At 46.1% G+C, this 16,395-nt stretch overlaps 1 protein-coding gene across 3 annotated transcripts; it reads left to right on the forward strand.

Moving 5' to 3' along the window:
• The first annotated feature begins 173 nt into the window (after positions 1–173).
• WDR73 (WD repeat domain 73) lies at positions 174–13,698 on the forward strand. 3 transcript variants are annotated; one of them, XR_014015368.1, is made up of 9 exons: positions 302–445; positions 813–880; positions 1,189–1,277; positions 3,476–3,564; positions 4,194–4,258; positions 9,764–9,928; positions 10,262–10,621; positions 11,731–13,189; positions 13,398–13,698. XR_014015368.1 is itself a non-coding variant. In XM_081228468.1 (8 exons), the coding sequence occupies exons 1-8, from the start codon at positions 239–241 to the stop codon at positions 11,964–11,966; spliced, it is 1,113 nt and encodes a 370-aa protein (XP_081084594.1). In that variant the 5' UTR covers positions 174–238; the 3' UTR covers positions 11,967–13,698. The 3 variants fall into 3 exon arrangements, 2 of the variants coding, with proteins under 2 accessions (XP_081084594.1, XP_081084593.1); XM_081228468.1 differs by lacking the exon at positions 302–445 and adding an exon at positions 174–279 and having other exon boundaries at positions 11,731–13,698; XM_081228467.1 differs by having other exon boundaries at positions 11,731–13,698.
• Positions 13,699–16,395: the final 2,697 nt, after the last annotated feature.

Here is a 16,395-nt window from a genome sequence, read left to right on the forward strand (position 1 = left end):
CACCGCCCGGAACTGACATCCTCGGAATCCCTGAATTTGCGTCGTGTTTCCAGGAGAGTTTATCCGGAGAATCCCGGACACAGCTAGCTAAGGGTACGGCAAGTCCGCGGCGGCGCTAGGGCACCTCTAAGGCCCCGCCCCCGGGTCAGACCAGGCCGCGCCCCACTCCTCGCGAGAGGGCCGCCCTTGCCCAGGAAGGTTCAGAGGCGGAAGTGGGGTACCGGAAGCGACAGTTGCCATGGAGCCTGCGGAGGACTGGCTGGTGGAATCCTTGCGCTTGTAAATCGTGTGGGCTTGGGACGTGGAATCCGGGCCCGAAGCTGGCTTGGGGGCGGACGGGCGCGGCGTGGAGCACGCAGGGAACCCGCGGCATGTGGGGCGGGACCTGTACGGAGGACTCCGCCTGGGCCTCGGCTCCCGCAGCTGGGAAATGGCACCTTCCTGTGTGCGCAAATTGTGTGAAGTACTAGTAGGGGCAGTGCTTGTGGAGGATAATAATAACATAAGTGACTATTTATTTTGCGCCAGGCTCTGAGTTAAACCTTAAACAAAGATTATCTCGATTCCTCACATCAACCTTGGGAAGTCTGAGTACTCTAGGATTTCCATTTTACAGATGAGGACGAGGCTCAGGGAAATTGTGACTGGCCTGCTCCCAGTCACACAGGGGATGAAATGTGTAACAAGACTTGATCCCAGTTCTGCCTGATTCCAGAGCCTGCGCCCCCAACTGCCGAACCATGCTAACATCTCAGGTTCTTTAACAGCTGTAAATGCCGTGCATCGTGTGATGTTGTGTCCCTATCATGCAGGTACCAGGATTTCCATGCATTCGACCTCTCAGGAGCCACTCGAGTCCTTGAATGGATTGGTGACAAAGGTGATATGCCCTGCCTGGCCCTGAAGAACCACTCCTCAAGCTGGAACTCAGGAGCTCAGCCCAGAGGGACCCAACCCCTCTTCTGGGAACTTGAGGGCCTCTTGGTCACTTGTAGCAATTTCATGGCCCATCAACATTATATTTCTCTTATGAAGATCTAGATCTCTTCCATCCCTCAGTACAAGGCTGCATACCAATGGCAGAAGAGTTTATCTTTGCTTTGGAAGATTTGGCAGAGTGTCTGGACCCAGCCGTGGTCCAGAATCTTTCTAGCACTTTGTCACAGCTTATTCTGCTTCTTTTTCCAGGAATCTTGGTTGCTGGCTATGAAAGCCTGAAAAAAAATGAGATTCTTCATCTGATATTACCTCTCAGACTTTCTGTAAAAGAAAACCAGGTAACTTGAAATATTTATGCTGAGTATATGTGTCTACTTCTACTCATTTATTAAATCTTTATGGAGCTCCTATTGTCTACTAAATATTGTCCTGGATACTAGAAAGAGAGAACCTGTAAGCCCTGGGCCTGCCCTTATAGTCTAATAAAGGGAGGCAAATGTGCACAGAGGTAAGTTGTACAGAAAGTCCTGTGATTTACAGAGGGCTCCTAGAGCAAGAAGTCAATTATACTTTATCAAGAATAGATTTAAGGGGAATTCCCTGGTGGTCCAGTGGTTAAGACGCCACACTGCCACTGCAGGGGGCCCGGGTTCGATCCCTGGTCGGGGAACCAAGATCCCATAAGCCGTGCCACACGGCCGAAAAAAAAAAAACATTTAGGGAGCAATTAGAGTATGAAGTGTGGTTGAAACCTTAGAATGGTTAAGATCACCTAGGATGAATGTGTAGTATATAAAGAATAAGAGGAGAAGATGGCTAAAGACAGAACCTCAGGGAGAACATTTAAGAAATGGGTAGAGGAAGATGATGAACCCACAAGGAGTACTGAGAAAGAATAGTCCTTGAAGTAGGAGCTCAGAAAAGGCCAGTGATCCAGAAGCCAAGAGATAAGAATGTGTCATGAGGAGTTGATAGCTGCCTAATGTTGCTATAAAATCACTCAGGCTCATTGGCTAGATCAGTCCTGCCTTTATTGCCCTTGGGTAAATTTCCTTCCTAATGTTCTTGATCTTCCTCATCCCTACCCCTCAAGCTGAGTCAGGAGCTCACCAAAATTGAGCCTTGATGAGAGACCTGATTTACCTCCCACCTCACCCCTGGCATCCCCTCTGTTCTCTTGTGGACACCTCCTCTTCCCCTGCCTCTGGTTCCTCACGTGGAGAGAATAGAGTCTAGTGGCTAAGAGCATGGACTTCGGTTAGACAGACTTGGGTTCAGATGTATAACATAACCCCTGTGACCTTAGAAAAGTTGCTTAAGCTTCCTATGCCTTGGCTTTGTCATTTTAGAACAGGGATAATTATACTGCCCAGGTCACAGGGCGGTTGTAAGAATTCAACGTGATAAAGTAAAGCACTAAACGGTGGCTGACACAGTGAGCACTGGATAATTGGCAGTTGTATTTTTTTATATTAGTTTATTTATTTTATTTATTTATTTGGCTGCTTTGGGTCTTTGGTGCTGCGCGGGCTTTCTCTAGTTGTGGTGAGCAGGGGCTACTCTTCGTTGTGGTGTGGGGGCTTCTCATTGCGGTGGCTTCTCTTGTTTGCGGAGCATGGGCTCTAGGCGCATGGGCTTCAGTAGTTGTGGCTCGCAGGCTCTAGAGCAGAGGCTCAGAAGTTGTGGTGCACGGGCTCAGTTGCTCTGCGGCATGTGAGATCTTCCCAGACCAGGGATCGAACCCATATCCCCTGCATTAGCAGGTGGATTCTTTTTTTTTTTTTTAATACCATGCATTTTCTTTTTTTCTTTATTTTTTAAAATTTTATTTACTTTTGGTTGCTTTGGGTCTTCATTGTGGTGCACGGGCTTCTCATTGCGGTGACTTCTGTTATTGCAGAGCATGGGCTCTAGGCATGTGGGCTTCAGTAGTTGTGGAGCACAGGCTCAGTAGTTGTGGCTCGCGGGCTCTAGAGCACAGGCTCAGTAGTTGTGGTGCACGGGCTTAGTTGCTCTGCGGCATGTGGGATCTTCCCGGACCAGGGCTCGAACCCGTGTCCCCTACATTGGCAGGCGGATTCTTAACCACTAGTATGTGGATTCTTAACCACTGAGCCACCAGGGAAGTCCTGGCAGTTGTATTTTTATTGCTGGAAGAACCCACCTAACTTCCAGTGCGAGGTGTGGGGAGGAATGGGGCTGTGTTAGTTGGCTGATACATTCCACCTTTCTCTGTTAAGCCTCTGTGAGTGGCTCCTCTAAGAAGGCTTGGAATATAACACTTGTGCTGTGGTGAAAGGTTAGAAGAAAGGTTTTGGATGTGCAGGAAAGAAAGGAAGCTATCTGTGTAAGCAGCTGAGACCAACATTTGCAAATAATAGCACCCTGAGGCCCTGCCCAGAGAAGCATCATTGCCACCTGAGCGGCTTCCGTGGCTTCCTGCCAGGCTGGGATATGGCTCCTTACCTAGAACTTGTCTGAAACGTTCCTTTGGAGAGCGGTCCCCTATCTGATTGGCCACCCCTTTGTATTTTAGGGCTTATTCCCTGAAAGAGATTTCAGAGTACGCCATGGAGGATTTTCAGACAGGTCTGTCTTTGATCTGAAGTATGTGCCAGACACCAGGTATGGTCAGCTCTGTGACCCAGACCTTCCATTCAGGATGGAGTGGCTGGAACTTAAGGGGTATCCTGTATTTTTATCACCACCCCTCCCCATCCCACCTCAGCACAGGGGCACATGGGAGGGCGTGTGCACACACAGATCTGGAATACAAAGAAACAAGTGCTCGGTGGCTTTACGGTCCCTCACAGACCTCTTGACTATGGTAACCCACAGATTGCTGGTGTTGCTCTAGGGAATAGATACAAAGTAGAAGGGATGCTCTTAGCTTCTCAGAGAGCTTGTGGTGGGTAGTTGGGGCTAATAGCTCAGTTGTCAGAGGCCAGGGCCTCTGGGTGAGGGTTCTGTGTTCAGGCTCCCTGCTGGGTCCTCTGGCACACGTCATGCCACGTGGAAGCCAGGGCTCAGTCCCATGACTCTGTGAGCTATGGACCTGTCCCTAAAGGGGAACAAGCCTGCTCCTCCTCTGTTAAATGAGGGTGACTGATCTTGATGACCCCTCCCTGCGTAAGGTCTCCTGATACGGGGAGTGTAGGAATCCCAAGCTGAGTGGGCTGGAGAGGGAGAGGCTGAGGGCTGTGTGCGTGAGCTCCCCACTGTCTGGGCTGAGATTTCCTATCCATCCTGAATAGGTTGCTGGTGACCAGTGGCCTTCCCGGTTGTTACCTGCAGGTGTGGCAGGTTGCGGAGGACAGCGGTAAGTGACTTTGACTCGGCGGGGTTGGGTTTGTAGGAAAGCCTGTTACTCTCACACCTCCAATCCCTAATCTGAGCCAGTTAAGAAACAGACTCAGAGCCAGTGGGAATTAAAATGCAGTATCTACTGGGACTTCCCTGGCGGTCCAGTGGTTAAGACTCTGTGCTTCCACTGCAAGGGGCACGGGTTCAGTCCCTGGTCGGGGAGCTAAGATCCCACATGCCACATGGTGTGGCCAAAAAAATTTTTTTTAAATGCAGTATCTACTTGAATGCAGCAAAGGTGAATTAGCAGCCGCAGCAGTGCACACAAGCCCCAGGTGGAGCTTCCTAGAGCTTCCTTCAGGCATTGAGTTTACCAACCCAGCCAGAGGCAGAGCACCGGGTGAACCTCGGGCCTCTCCCGCCCCAGGCAGGGGCAGAGCGAGGGCAGCAGGGAGGTCACCTCTCACGGCAGGCATTGCTGCTCTCAGGGAGGGAAAGCAGTGAGTGAGCACAAGGCTGGGCTGACCAGTCTCCCACTCAGAAATGTCACTCTGCTGCCCAACGGGAGCAGGAAAGTTGGGAAAGGCGCAGGAAGCGTTCGTCCTGTTCCTCTGGGAGTCGGGGGAATTCCTTCATAGTATCCCCTCCAGCAGAAGGTTGTCGGTTCCCCTGTCAGGCAGGCACCGGAGCCTGCAGCCCTGATCCAGCCCCTGCCATCCCTCCTTGGGTTAGAGCATTGATGACCAGCGTGGAAGCGGGCCTCAGAGGCAAAGGCAGCCACTCTTGGAACTGCCCCTTGGCCTGTGTGGTCCTCTGCCTTGCTTGGATGCTTCCCAGACACCTGTAGCAGCTGTTGGCTTCTCCCCAAGCTTCACTGCTGCAGGAAGGTGGTTCTGGTCCTCATTTGGTTTTTGAGGTCACTGACCCTGTGGACTTTCCTTTGTTGTTTCTTCCTTGTCACTTGTCTTATGCTGTAGCTTCCAGGTGTGTGTATATACTTATTTGTAGTTATGAGTGTTTATTTTTTCATAATTTTATTGAAAGTCACCCATTTTAAGTATACAGTTCAGTGACTTTTTTTTTTTTTAGTAAATTTAACAAGTTGTGCAACTATAATCAGTTTTAAGATATTTTCATGATCCCAGTAAGATCCATCATGCCAATTACTATTAACCCCCATGCCCACACCCTGCCCCAGGCGACCACTAATCTGCTTTCTGTCTCTATGATAGATTGGCCTTTTCTGGATATTTCATATCAATGGAATCATACAACATGTGGTCTCTTGTACCTGGCTTCGTTCACTGAGCATAGTACTTTTGAGGTCCACCATGTCATACAATGTCATAACGTGTATCAGCAGTTTGTTCCTTTTTATGGCTGAACAGTATTCCATTTATGGATGTATCACATTGGTCTATCTGTTCACCAGTTGATGGATCTGATTTTTGGTTATTAGGAATAATGCTGCTAAGAACATTCATATACAAGTCTCTGTGGACATATGTCTTGGATAGACATTAGGAATAAAATTGCTGGATCATGTGGTAAACTTATGTTTGATTTTTTAAGAAACTCCCAAACTCTTTTCCAGAATGGCTTCATCATTTACATTCCCACCAGCAGTGTATGAGGGTTTCTGTTTCTCCATGTCCTCACCAACATTTGTTATTATCTGTCTTTTTTATTAAAGCTGTCCTAATGGATGTGAAATTGTATATCATGTGGCTTTCATTTGCAATTCCTTAATGACTAATAATGTTGAGCATCTTTTTATATGCTTATTAGCCATTCATGTATCTTTGGTAAAATGCCTATTCAAATCTTCCTAAGGGTGTTTTGTTGTTATTTTTTTTCCCCCTAGCAGGCTGAGATAACATGCTGTCACAGGCCCTTTGATATTCCAGTTTTACTGTACATTTTAAAAGATACTTGTTCGGATTAGTTAACAATCTATAAGATGTAACAGTAATATTAATGAGTGTATATTATATTCCAGTCACTGTACTAATCACTTTCCATGTGTGATCTCATTAAATTCTCATAAGTCTGAGAACAAACTCTTTCCCAGAGAGGCTAACTTGTTCAAAGTCACAAAGATGGTCGCAGAACCAAGACTTAAATCTAGTCTGACTTCAGAGTCTGCTTATAACTCTGCCTGGTGGTAACTATAGTTAGATAATAATAATTGATCTCAGTATAGTATGTAGGGGCTCTGAAAAAAAGGTCATAGCGTATTTACTGACTGGCAACATAGTCTGTGCCACCATTTTGCTTAGATCTGGTTCCTGGAAGTAAGATCTACTTATGAAAGGGCACATAATAGTAATAATAATAATTATTATTATTATTACTGTTATTTGTAACAGTAGCTAACATTTCATCATTTAGTCGTTATTCATTGTGTGCTTCCAGTGTGTCAAGCATTGGGCAAGGTTCTGGGGATATAACAGCAAGCACTCACACTCCTTGCTTTCTTGGTGCTTATATTTTATCAAATATTTTGCCCACTTTTTGATTGGCTGTTTTGTCTTTATTGACTTGTCAGAGTTCTTTGTACATTCTAGATACCTGTTATTTATCAGATATATGTTTTGCTAATATTTTCTCCCTGTCTTTTCATTTTCTTAATAGTGTCCTTTGAAGCATAAAAGTTTTAAATTTTGATGAGGTCCATTTTAATAATAAAACAGTGTCATATCTAAGAAATCTTTACTTAATCCATAGATTTTCCCCAATGTTTTTTTTTCCAAAAGTTTTATTGTTTTAGCTCCAACATTTAAGTCTGTGATCTCTTTAGAGTTAACTTTTGTGTATGGTAGGTATGAGGGAAGGGTCCAAGTTCATCTTTTTGCATGTGAATGTCTGGTTGTCCCAGCACCATTTGTCAAAAAGCCTGGCCTTTCTCCACTGACCTGCCTTGGTGCCTTTGGTGAAAATCGGTTGATCGTGAATATAAGGATTTATTTATGGACTCTCCGTTTGGTTCCAGTGATCTCTTTGTCTATCCTTATGTCAGTAACTTATAGTTGTTTTTTATCTTTCCCTAAAAATAGGCTGCGTGGGGCAGCAGTGGTTTAAAGATGAGGGGGGCGCCTTGGAGCTCTTTTGTCCTGACAGTGCCTGGGGTACCAGGTGCCATATAGAACCTGTAGCCCTAGGCCTAGGAGAGCTAGGCCCAAGGAGACTTGCTCTGACACTCATATGAGAGTAGGAAATCAGATAGTTACCTTCCCTTGGATATTAGTGCAGAATATTCCAGAATCTGGAGAAGGCTGGCAAGCTGTTTTCCTAGACGCCTAAAAACGTAGCATTATTTTGGTGAATTTTCCAAGGTCCAGGTTTGACCCACAGCTTTGGTATCTCAGAAACCTGATTCTGTCAGCACACCCAGAACAAATCTAATCTGTTATTAGGGGCAGACGCAGTCACCAGACTCACAGGACTGCTGTATAAACCAGAACGCAGATTTATTAGTTTATAATGAAAAAATAAGTAGCCCTAAAAGTGGAATATTCCAGATCCTTATTCTTTTCCTATAGAAGACCTAACCTAATCAAAGCCTGCATGGTAAACATAACCATAACAAGAGGAATCAGCTCTGAGGCTTCCAAATGATGTTTTCATAAGCTCTCTTAGGCAGAGGGTATAGAACTTGTGAAGGCTTGGCTCTCCAGGCCCTTGGAGGGAGGGCCTGTGGCCTCTCCTCTCAGCTCTGGGGCTGAGGAGTCCACTGAGAAGGTCTTTAGGTGGAGACATACCTAACAGCCGCAGCTGAATGTCTCCTGCAGCCTCTACTTTGAAGTTAACTTCAGTCTGGAGTGACTCTCTCTGCCGTGGACGGGCCCCAGCATTTTCTTGGCCTTTGTGGCTGAACAGCCCCCTCTCATGGCCACCACTTTTCCTTTCGACGTGGTAATACGTTAGCTCAGAACTGCAGGTCTGGAGCCATTCTGACTCCTTAAGGAGTGTGCCTACTGCAGCTCCGACCCGTTCTGTTGGTTTAATCTTCAGACAGCCTTCTTTCTTTTATTGCCCAGTTCTTGGAGGTGCCTCACTGCATCTTTTGCTTTGATTTTGTAGTAGTTTTTCTTTTCATTTGACTAGTTGGTGTGGATTTCCTAAAGGGGGCATTTTAACACTGACAAGAGAGGGGATGAGGAGGAACCTGCATTGCTTTCCTGTTGTAACTACAGAGCACAACTCTCCAGTCAGGAGCTCTGAAGCCTTTGTTTTCTACTGCATCTTTGAAATAGGTCTTTGAAGGCTTTCCCTTGACCTCCTCCTTCCCCGCCGTCAGGGGACAAATCACATCTGAGAACCAGCCCTGGCTCAGAGCAGCAGGTCCTGGGGAATCTGTTCCAGGCTCCTCAGTCTTTGGAAAGGGAAGAGGGAGCCACTTAAGTGGGGCCCGGGGGAGTGAGGCAAGCTGTGCTGGGCTGGTTTGAATCACAGCCTCACTGGCACTCCCCGGAGACACACGGTCCTGAAGCTCAGCTGTTGTGTCTGCTCCGACCTCCGCGGATCCTAGGGTAGAGCAGTTGCGTTCAAAAAGTGTAGACGAAGTGCACTGAGAGTCTGTGGCTTGGGGAGCAGGACTCAAGGGGCCTCTGCATCCTAGCCCAGCCTGGCCGCACCTTCTGTGACTCCTTGTATGTGAACTGTCTCCAGGGAACTGACTGCCACGTGCTTGCTTGATAAGCCGTGTTACTGTTCCTTCTCTCGTCCGTCCCTTCCTCATCCTCTTACCTATCCTCTAGGATTTAAAAATACATAGATCTCCATTTTCTTCAGAGAATGTGAAACCAAACAGTGAGCTCCCTCTTGGAGCAAGAAAATATAAAATGGAAAATATGCATCTCCCTTTAAGTAGTTTGTACAGCAAACTACTTGTTCTGAAGTATGTTATAAATGGAGAATGCAGAGATGGGAACCTGTCTGCTGTCGAAGCAGACTGAGGTGAACAAAGCTAAAATTCGATTTAACCTGAGGGCAAGTATGTCTTTTTAATGTTCAGTGTAAAAAAGATGTGGACTTTCTTGCCGTGTTTGTTTGAAGACAAATACATCTGTGTTATAACCTTGACCTGTTAGGATTTGGCCAGTTGCTTGAGGTCATGGGACATGTTTTTGAAGAAATAATATTACTTCATGAACTCTGTTCCTGTTATTTTCAGTTAAGGTGTAAACAACATCATCGGCGTGTTCTTTCCTTTTCTCTTCCTTTATTTGTTCTCCACAAAACTATAAAAAGCCAGAACTGCTTAGGAGGTTTTGAGATGGCTGCTGTGTGATTCATTATCTCTCATTTGCGAAACAGTTCATAAGACAAATTATAGAGAAACTACAGTGCTTCTGACAGTTTCCAAAAAGTAAACACAACGCACAGTGGTGATGTCTCCGCATCCTCTCTCGCCAGCCATGAGCCCCTGTCTCCCCTGACCTTCTGGCAGGCCTTCACCATGGAATGTTTCAAACCTGCATTAACATTCTTTACTTCAGCTGCTTCCATCTTCCCCCAGATGTCATTAAGGCTGTCAGCACCATTGATGTGTGCGAGAAGGAGGGGCGCCTCTGGCCCAGGGTGGCCATCTTCTCGTCTGCGGCGCCCAGAGTCCTCCACGGGGCCAGGCTCAGCAGTCTGAAGGTGGTGGATCTGGAATCGCAGAAGACCACATACAGCTCAGGTACCACAGCCCCTTGCCGGCTCCTCCCAGCCCCACCCAGCCATGCTGGAAACAGAATCCAACCCTGTGTGCCAGCTGCTGGGGAAACGAGATGAGTGAGAGGCAAGGCCAGGCCTCGGGGGCCCCTGTTCTGGGGCTGGGGAAGGCAGTCCCGGGACCGGCACCCAACCAGCCGGGCGGACCGTGTGAGATGAGAAGGCTGTAGGACGTGGTTCGCTCGGCCGGGGGCTAGTGGGGAGCTGCCCAGAGGAAGGGGCTTGGACCAGCCAACGGCGCCAAACTGCTGGACCCATCTGACTATAGCCACTTTTCTCCTCCCGCCCCGCCTTCCAGGTATCAGTGACGGCGAGTTGCTGAGTAGCCTGCAGGTCCTGGACGCAGACACCTTTGCCTTCTGCTGCACCTCGGGCCGCCTGGGGCTTGTAGACACCCGCCAGAAGTGGACCCCGTCAGAGAACCTCAGGCCCGGCTCTGGGTCCGCTGGAGGGAGGTGGTGTGCAGAAGCTGGGGGCCGGGGCCCTGGGCCCAGCATTGCCAGCCTTGGCTCGGACGGGCAGCTCTGTCTTCTTGACCCCCGGGATCTCTGCCAGCCGGTGAGCTTGGTCCAGTGCCCAGTGTCCACGCCTAGCCCTGACCCAGAGCTGCTGCGAGTGACTTGGGCTCCAGGCCTGGACAACTGCTTGGCCATCTCAGGTACTGCTGAGAGGATTTTGTGTCTGTCACTTGATCTCTCTGTTCCGGGGACTCTTGGGTGCTCAGGAAGGAGCCCGTAGTCCCGTAGTAAATCTGGCCCCAGAAGTTAAAGTTGCTCACAGAAAAGCTCCAAATTAGCTCTCCAGGTTCTTCAGTGGCGGCCCTTCCACATCCTGGCTACCAGACTTCCCCACGTTGGTAGCAGGCCTTTCCTGTCCCAGCAGGAGTTCATTTCTGAGGTTGGTGGAGAGGCTGCAGATGTTAAGACACTAGGACAGCCACGGGCTGCACCAGGGAGAGGTGATAGGGTCTCAGCGGTGCTGCTCAGTCTACTCGCTTTTAGAATTACAGCAAGCTAGCTAGGTCAGCAGGCTCCTGGGTCTGGCCCGGCAGTATCTAGTTGAATGAGGGTGTGTAATGAGGTATCTGAAAGCCGATGGAAGGATCCTCTGATGGGGGGAGAGGTGGAAAGGATAGTTGAGAGAGCAGGAGAGGGTCCTTGGTCATGGCAGGATCCAGAAAGAGCAGAAGAGCAGAACCAGGCTTGGGTAGTTCTCTCTAAAGGCTTCTCTTTCCCCCATCAAGTAGGAGACAAGGCTGTCTGCTGAGAGAGACTCACATGTGGAGGGATTAGAATTGGGGGCAAGTGGAAGAGGTTTGAAAAGTCTCTAAAGCCTCCGTTTCTTGGGGGAAATAATAGTACCTACTTCATACAGTTGTGAGGGTTAAAAGAGAGAATGCAAGATTAGCCTCGGGTCTGGCATGTGATAGATGGACAACAGATGCTTATTGTTATATGCTCCGTGGAGTCATCAGCCGCCGACATTGACGGCAGATGTTACATGCCCTTCAGTTGGCCTTTAATTTTATTTATTTATTTTTTTGGCTGCACCACGCAGCTTGTGGGATCTTAGTTCCCCGACCAGGGATAGAACCTGCACCCTCAGCAGTGAAAGTGCAGAGTCCAAACCACTGGACCGCCAAGGAATTCCCTCAGTTGGCCTTTAAGTATCTTGTGGCTCTTTGATTCCTCATCCTCTAGCCTGTTTTGGTTCCGTAGAGGATTCAGAGATTCAGCGTCAATGCTCGCTTTTCTTGTTCTTCCTCAGGTTTTGATGGGACGGTCCAGGTCTATGACATCACGTCTTGGGGTGGAATGGGGTGCCAAGTAGAACCTCTCTTCACTCACAAAGGTCACATCTTCCTAGACGGCAATGGGATGGACACTGCTCCACAGGTCACCACCCACACCTGGCACCCCTGCAAACCGAGGACTTTGTTGTCTGCAGCAAGTGATGCCTCTCTGCACGTATGGGACTGGGTGGACCTCCATGCTGCCCGCTGACTCCAGCATCTTTCCGCCCAGGCCCTAGGAAGCTGCTGTGTAGCAAGGATATTGATTCTGGATTCAAGTGACCACAGAGCCCTGTTACCAGCTGAGTGGCCGTGGGCAAGTTAACCAGCCTCTAGTCCCAGTTTCTTTATTTGTAGAATGAGACTGGTAATAACTACCTGGCAGGACTGTTGGGAAAGTTAGAAGTAAAATATTTTAAAATAACTGGTAAGCGGACTTCCCTGGTGGCACAGTGGTTAAGACTCCATGCTCCCAATGCAGGGGGCCCGGGTTCGATCCCTGGTCAGGGAACTAGATCCCACATGCATGCTGCAACTAAGAGTTCGTGTGCCACAACTAAGGAGCCCACCTGCCACAACTAAGACCCAGCACAACCAAATAAAAAATTTAAAAAAATAATAATAACTGGTAGGATGCATGGCACAATAAATATTTGGTAGCTACTCTTAGATCTGGGAGCCCTATTTCCCCCAAGTGTAAAATGGCAGCGTTTTACCCCTGTCTGCATTCACAATATCATGGAATCTGAAGAGCCAACGAATGTAAACAGGTTTTGTGAACTTTTTTACAGAAGTGAAAATGTATAGTGACAGATAATCATGAAAAAAGTCAACCCCAGTAGCAATGAAGGAAATAGCAATTAAAATAAGATTATGCCATTTTTATCTACTAAGTTGCCAAATTTTACAAGAGGTTACATGGTACACAATTCAGAAGGTACTGAGGAGCAGCTTGGTTCTTTATCCCAGTTGTATGATGTACCATTGTTCAGTTGAACCATAATTTATATATCCAGGCTTCTGTTACGTGGCAATTAAAATTTTCTAATCCTTTGAAATTACAAGTAGTGTGTACAACTTTTGTATCCATAAACAGTATGTCTGTAGAATACATTTCTAAGAATAAAACTGCTAAGGCAGAGGATGTGAGCATTTTTCAATTTTATAAATACCGTCAAAGTGCCCTCCATAGAGATTGTGCCACTTTATGACTGCAACGATGATGATCGGTTTGATTCTCTTACCTCACCACCACTCTCCTTAGTGGCTTTTTGACTTTGCCAGTCTGATAAATGAAAAATCATTATTTGTACTTTTAGTCTGCATTATTATTTAGTCTGCATTATTTAGTCTACATTATTTGTACTTTTTCTCTTATGTGTGAAGTTGAGACTCTTCACATATTTAAAAGTTTGGGGGCAGCTGTTTTTAAAGGTAGTAACAGGGCTTCCCTGGTGGCGCAGTGGTTGAGAGTCCGCCTGCCGATGCAGGGGACACGGGTTCGTGCCCCGGTCTGGGAAGATCCCGCATGCCGCGGAGCGGCTGGGCCCGTGAGCCGTGGCCGCGGAGCCTGTGCTCCGCAACGGGAGAGGCCACAACAGTGAGAGGCCCGCGTACCACAAAAAAAAAAAAAAAAAAAAAGGTAGTAACAGCCAGGGTGGGGAGCTAGGCATTCTCATCAGTACCACCTGCAGCTGGCGTTCAGGCAGAGACTGGCCACCCTCCTCTCAGGCGGTTCTCACTGGAACACGGCCGTCACCAGGGTGATGCTTTCCAACCCCTGCCCCCCAGGGGAGTAGGCCCAAAGGACATTTCTTTTTGGTGGCCCGTAGCAAATATGAAAGTGTACCTGCATGTGATTCCTCACTGTAACATTTGTTAAAGGATTTTCAGCAATTTTCTTGTTGAAATTATTTGATTACTAGTCACAGTTTGGGCTCTGGTTTTTTTAAAAAATAGCTTTATTAAAAAAAATAATTTAAAAAAAATTTTTTTAAAATAAAAAAATAGCTTTATTGAGATATAATTCGCATACCATACAATTCACCCATTTAAAATGTACAATTTAATGGGTTTTGGCATACTACTTGATTAGTTTTTAAAGATTATGGTAAGATATATCTAACAATTTGCCATTTCCCCCATTTTTAAGTGTACAACTCAGTGGCATTAATTACATTCACAATGTTGCATGACCAGCACCACTATTTATTTCCAAAACTTTTCATCACCCCAAACAAACTGACTGTTGTGGGCTCTGGTTTTTTGGCTTTCAGTTGGGCCTACTTGGTGTATTCTTCAGCTCGGCTCCTATACCAAAATGCCACAGACTGGGGTCTTAAACAACAGAGATTCACTTCTCACAGTTCTGGAGGCTGGGAAGTCCAATATCAAGGTGCTGGCTAGGTGGGTTTCATCCTGAGGCCTCTTCTCTTGGCTTGTAGGTGGCCATCATCTTGCTGTGTGCTCACATGACCTCTTCTCTGTGCTCATGCAGAGAAAACTCTGGTCTCTGTTCCTCTTCTTATGACACCAGTCCTTTCAGATTAGAGCCTCACCCTTATGAATCACTTAACCTTAATTACCTCTTAAAAGCTCTATCTCCAAATACAGTTACATTGGGGGTTATGGGGGTTACATTGGGGGTATAATTTAGCCCATAGCATTTAGGAATTATTTTGAAGTAAGAAAAACCTAATTTTCCAATGAAATGATTTTTTTAATTAATTTAATAAATGTAATGAATTTTGGAGAGATGTAATTAAACAATTTCAGACTCAAGATGTGATCCTTCTTACCATCGTCTGGAGTCTTCTTTCTAATCCTTTTCTTCCCCTCCATCGCCCCATGAGAACTGATTCTGTAGATTCATTTCCAGAAAAAGGTAATTTCTTCTTTGCTGTGCACCATTTCGGCTTAAGCTTCACAGGAACGCTCTGCTTTCAGATAGAAGAGGAAACCTATACGACAAATCAGGGTTTTTTTTTTTTTTCAAGAGAGTTGGATTACCAGCATAGCACTAGCTAAACTATATTATTTCACCAAGTAAAAGAGATGAATAATTTAGAAAATAGTAGAATTGATACATGAATTGAAAAGCTGCTTTTCTAGGGACTTCACTGGTGGCGCAGTGGTTAAGAATCCACCTGCTGATGCAGGGGATGCGGGTTCGAGCCCTAGTCCAGGAAGATCCCACATGCTGTTGGAGCAACTAAGTCCGTGAGCCACAACTACTGAAGCCCGCGTTCTAGAGCCCGTGCTCCGCAACAAGAGAAGCCACCGCAATGAGAAGCCCACAAGCAGCAACGAAGAGTAGCCCCCACTCACCACAACTAGAGAAAGCCCACACGCAGCAACGAAGACCCAACACAGCCAAATTAAAAAAAAAAAAACTTAAAAACAATAAAAGAAGAAAAGCTACTTTTCTGAAAAATAATGATACATCAGTCAGTCATGGTCCAGCCAGGAAGACTGAATCCACACCAGATAATTCAGTGGAGGGAATTTCATTCTGTGGTATCTGAAAGGATGCAAGGGAAGGTGAGGCCCTAAAGGAGGTGGTGGGTGTGTTGCCCAGAGCCCAGGAATGGGGCCTCCCAGCGGGAACTGAGCACAGTGATCTTGCCTGGCTGTGGCTGGGGCCGTGGCAGGATCTGAGACTGCAAACAGCTAGACTGCAGGAAGTACAGAGAAAGAAGTCCCTAGGCTTCTCTCCTTCCACCCTCCAACATCCTGCCTGTGCCATGGACCAAACCTGGCAGGAGCTTGTCAGCAAGGGAGCCTGGGAAATGCAGCAAGCAGGGTACAGGACCGGGATGGATCTGAGGACCAACAGGCAAATGACTGGCACCACAGCCAAACCTCCTCAAGCAAGAAAAAGGAATAAAATGAATAAAGAAAATAGAACAAGGATATCACAACAGATCTAGAGAACAAGAATTATAAGAGAATATAGTGTGCACAATATTAATTTGAAAATCTCAAACAGTTAATTTTCTTGAAAATATACATTGATTTTTATAAATTTCTTTTTTTAGTAGAAAATCTGAATTATCCAATAAGAAAGAAAAAACTATTCAAGGACTAATACCAAAAAGAATATTGGTGGGGGGACAATTTTGTAAATAATTTTTTTTAAAACTTTTAAAGAAGAGAAAATTCCCATGCTATAGAGACTATTTCACATAAAAAATCTAAAAACTCATTTTATGAAGGTACTGTAATCCTAATAACAAAACTTGGCCAAGAAACTGTGCTCAAACACAACACCACACTCTCTCAAGCTCAGGTTTTCATGCTAGACAGTGGCCTCAACACTATACTCCACAACAGTCCTTTTATAACTAACATTTCTTTTCCAATGGGGAGAAATGTACTCATTTTAATGGATTCCAAAATATAGTATAATTTTAAATAAAATAGCCTAACAGGCATAGGTTATTAGAAACAGACACAAGCTACAAAAAGACTAAAAAGAAAGGATACACAAATAGCTTTTAATGTATTGGAAATAAATAGCTTCATTCTCAGTTGTTTTTTTTAATGATTACAAACCAGGAACATTTATATTGTTTATTCCCCATAGACAAACTATATTAAGATTTTGGTGAAAACACTTATTTTTTTAACATCTTTATTGG

This window comes from Mesoplodon bidens (genome assembly GCF_964165515.1).
Source record: "Mesoplodon bidens genome assembly, chromosome: 3".
Taxonomy (NCBI): Eukaryota; Metazoa; Chordata; class Mammalia; order Artiodactyla; family Ziphiidae; genus Mesoplodon; species Mesoplodon bidens.

Bases quoted from the DNA above. Each gene is read 5' to 3' on its own strand.
- WDR73 (XM_081228467.1), top strand. From the start codon at position 372: ATGTGGGGCGGGACCTGTACGGAGGACTCCGCCTGGGCCTCGGCTCCC. The intron at 4,259-9,763 runs GTAAGTGACTTT...ATCTTCCCCCAG, and splicing joins GCAGGTTGCGGAGGACAGCG to ATGTCATTAAGGCTGTCAGC. The intron at 10,622-11,730 runs GTACTGCTGAGA...GTTCTTCCTCAG, and splicing joins CAACTGCTTGGCCATCTCAG to GTTTTGATGGGACGGTCCAG.